This window comes from Phodopus roborovskii, unplaced genomic scaffold, assembly GCF_943737965.1.
Source record: "Phodopus roborovskii unplaced genomic scaffold, PHOROB, whole genome shotgun sequence".
Taxonomy (NCBI): Eukaryota; Metazoa; Chordata; class Mammalia; order Rodentia; family Cricetidae; genus Phodopus; species Phodopus roborovskii.
The window spans coordinates 29,204-33,408 of NW_026126269.1; the positions used below are offsets into that span (position 1 = coordinate 29,204).

Sequence of the window (4,205 nt, forward strand, 5' to 3'; positions counted from 1 at the left end):
TGTATAGCATAGGGGTCTATAAGGCACTATCTATACCTAAGGGGCTATTGGCAGTTAATAGTTGTTGGGGGTGGAGACTTGTGTCATTGTGGTCAATGGTCATGTTGGTGATAAATTGCCCCCAAACACATGGACAAGAAATGATCATTCAACTCATTGGATCACATTTTAAAAATAAGGCATGCAAGTAGTGATGAAATTTTTAGGAAGAAGAGTTGGAACAAGAAAGGGATGGAGATGACTTGGAAATGGGTGAAAATAAGTAAATTCCATTGTGTATGTGTATAGAAATGTCAAACAACAATAATAAAAAATCTTAAAAGTAAATCAGAATTGATTTACTCTATTTCAGGAACAGCAGTTTGAGACTTTTGACCTCTTCCTTTCTAACTAACACTGAAATTGATTTTTTTCAGATTAACATTGTTTCTAAAGGTGCTTTAAGAAGATGAAAAATATATGGAAATTCTCAATAATGAGTTAGGCATTAAACAACAAACAACCACCTAACAGATAAAAACTAACAGGCCTAGTAGTTACATCTGTTTGTTACTTATTCAGAAGTTGAAATGGAGGCCATATTGACCTTCACAAAATCAGGAAATATAAATAACAGCTTCCTAGATTAGTATGCATTTCATATTGAAAATATGTCTGAACTTAACAAAGCCAGAGGAACGTATTCTTGTAAGAGCTGCCTGTAACATTAACCTTCCCAGCAAACACCATCAAGTCAAGTATTTTAAACTGAAAGTTAACTATGATAAACAAAATAAACACAATATAGATGACCCCAGTTTAATTTCTGTTTTACTGAAATGTTCTAGATTGATTCCTTTTTTTAAATCCATAAATTATGTACAGTTGGTTTGTAGCTAATTTGTTTATAGTTTTCATGTGATGCAGATAATAAAAAGTAACAAAACACATGACAAACCCAGTGAACAATCTAAGACTTGGCAGCAGTAAACTACCCATTGAAGTTCTCCAATTATCATACCAAAAGTTAACTCTTATTTGTCTAAAGAGATTACAAGTATTCTCCCCATAGTTATGAATTTACTTTGCTTTGGCTTTCATATTCATATTCCTAGAGAGAAAAACCACTACTGAAAAATACTATACAAAGGGAAACAGTTGAAATCTTAAAAGTAATACAAACAGAAAAACAAAAATAGCTGGCCAGTAGTGTCAAACGTTTCTTTTGGCGGTGTTTTTTCTATCTATTATCTGGAAAAATAATTAAAGATAGCTACCAAAAAGGAGGGAAAGAAGGATCCCTTTACATCAAGGTTCTAGCTGGTTTGGAGAAATTGAGATTAGACATGAACACCCTTGTCTAAAGATCGCATGATGTTTAATATCAGATATATAGAACTTAAGCGCAGGGGAAGAGGATACATTTAAAATTTTGTTAAAGTTGATAATCATAGCTAATGACTTTCATCATGAAACCAGAAAAACATTAGCATATCCATAAAATTGATATGTGTTAAAGAAAAAGTTTATTAAGATGGGGAAAAAAGCTGGTATTGCAAGATAGAATTGCATTAAATCGGGTTGAGCATAATGGAATACAGTGGACTGACTATCCAAACTACTGAGTGGAGTGGGGGCAGAGATTACAGTTTGGGATCTTGTTTCTTCTGCTCCTCCAGTTCTGCTGCCTTCTGTACAGCAACATCAACCAGCATGTAGAAGCTGCTAAAATCTGGTTTTTCCTCTGGCCACACAGATTCTGGAGAAGACAAAGGCTCACCGGCAAAAATCTTTCCTTTTTCCCCTGAGTTGGCTTCAGGGATACCATTCTGTCTTGGAGAAGACTCTGGTTCTGATAGCTTCCCTTGAGATTCTTGGTACATTGGCAAGAGCACATTCTGTTTCTCAGCTTTGACACTAGCCTGTGCCTTAACCTTCTGTAATGCACTGGTTTGCTGCTCCTGGGCTGCTTCTGCAGCCTGACCTTTGTAGCTAATTTTGTATGAATCATGTAGAAGGATTTCCGGAAGAAGGCGTCTACGCGCATTTGTAAACCAGTTGGAGACCTGAAGGTAAGATAAATTGGTCTTCTTGGACAGCATTCGCTTCTCTTCTTCGGTAGGGTAAGCATGAAACCGGTGCTTATAAAGCCAGACACGAAGGATTTTCACAGACTCAGGTGGCAGCAGGTATCCTTTTCGAGGCTTCTGGCTGTGATCAATGTTGATCTTACAGCTCCTGGCAAGTCTTTCCCTGATAGAGTTTCCTTTGTCATTAGGGCCTTTGGTTTCATCTGGCCTACCTTTAGCCTCCTCCATTTTGTTGAAAGCTGTGTTTAGTGCCTTGGAAACCAGGAGTAACTGAAGTAGGACTATGGGAGCTCAGAGAACCAGGGAAAACCTTCACAGAATTCTGAAGTGAATTCTCATCTATTGGATGGCTGAATGTTGCTAACAACTGAGCCTTTGTGATGTCACAACCTCTCTATTCTAAACCTGAACTATCTTCCCACCCTTCTACCTCCATACACTTCTTGAATCTACCAGGCTTTACTGTTTATACGTTTTAACCAGTTTTTAATGTACATGTTCTTACCCCATTTATAGAACTCTTAAGTATTTTTTGCAGCTGTCACCAAGTCAATTCATTGAATAATAATATTATCATAATTTGAAAAATCTATTTATTTGGTGTGAGATTATGTTGTGGGTGTTTGTGTGTGTGTGTGTTCTGTTGCACATACTACGGGCTCATGTTTCAGTCAGAGGACATGTCTCCAACTATCATGTGTGTTCTTGGACTGAACTCAGTTGGTCAGGCTTGGAAATGCTGTTATCACTGAGTTATCTTGTTGATCTGTTAATGGTAGTTTATTTGACATTTTTAAAACAGGTATTTGTTTAATTGTTTTGCGTATAATTTTAACACACTGTAATTTTCATTAAAAAGTTGCAGTGTTTTTGTCTTTGCCTGGTATTCCATATTAATGGTCCTAATAGCTCATCTAAGAAGCAATTTGTCTAAAATACTATTATTAATAAGAATCCTGGTCTTTTCCCATGTAGTATTTGATCGTTATAGTTTTTGCTCAGTTAAATATAAGAATTTTTAATTATTTGAAAATTTATAAAAATATATATCATGATCCAATCCCTTCGCAACTTCCTCCCCCTCAAGTCCTGCCATAGTACCAATCTTTCCAAATATCATGTACTCATTTCTAAAAATTATTTATTTATTTATTTTATATAACCAAGTCCATTTAAATGAAAACAAACATTTATAGACAATATTTGGGAATTTGGGTGTCATTCTTTCCAAACTACTTCCTGCTGGTAAGGACGTTTTCATAGTGGATTCTAAGAAGATGCAGAAATTCTGGCTGTATTCTGTAAGGCTGCTTTTTCGAGCTGTTTTGAATGTAAGATCACCTGGTATTCTGTTTCAGGCAGCCTGGCTTGATCAAACCACATTAGTCTAGAAGGAATCCACAGCTTTTTATTTTCTGTGGAAACAAAAATAGAAATACTTTTCCCTAGTAACTTGTCCTTGAACTTAAATTTTGGAGTCAAGGCATTTTTTTTTTATTTAATTTTTTTTTTAATTTTACATGTCAATCCCAGTTCCCTCTCCCTCCCTCCCTTTTACCATCTCTGCCCTCTCACATGCACCATAACAACCCTCCCCTCGCATCCACCCACCCCAATTCCATATGTAGGTGAAAGACATCCAGTTGGAGTCATGTAGATCTGACAGGTCATGTGAAGTAGGGACTAGGGCTTCTCTTCTATCTCTAGGTTAAGGCAGTTTTCCCTCCATGGGAGATGTGTTCTCAAAGTCCTTTTGTGCACCAGGGATACATCCTGGATCCACTGTGTGAGGTCCCTTAGACTGCTCAGTCCTTCTGGCTGAGACCTAATTCAGGGGGGCCTGAGTCAGTCCCATGCTGGCTTCTCAGCTATCAGTCTGATGGCCCATTAGCTCCTCTTTGTTCAGGTAAGCTGTCTCCATGTGTTTCTGCATCCTGGTCTTGTCCTCTCCATCTGCTTCTGGGTTCTACATCGATTAAGTGTTTATGTATGGGTGTTTGCTCCTGTTTCCAACAGGCATTAGTTGAGGGCTCCATGGATAAGTTAATTGTTGATCTCAGTCTCCATGAAGGCCATTTATGGTAGCCTTTCTACTGAAGCTCAAATTGTTAGTTTACAGCAGTCTTTCAGTACTTG

General features: G+C 37.4%; 1 protein-coding gene across 1 annotated transcript; it reads right to left on the reverse strand.

Annotated features, from left to right (window-relative positions):
- Positions 1-1,622: 1,622 nt before the first annotated feature.
- Positions 1,623-2,297, reverse strand: LOC127218670 (homeobox protein TGIF2LX). Its single transcript, XM_051179690.1, has one exon. It carries the CDS (start codon positions 2,295-2,297, stop codon positions 1,623-1,625), a length of 675 nt encoding a protein of 224 aa, XP_051035647.1.
- Between the last annotated feature and the right edge of the window lie 1,908 nt (positions 2,298-4,205).

Bases quoted from the DNA above. Each gene is read 5' to 3' on its own strand.
- LOC127218670 (XM_051179690.1), bottom strand. From the start codon at position 2,297: ATGGAGGAGGCTAAAGGTAGGCCAGATGAAACCAAAGGCCCTAATGAC.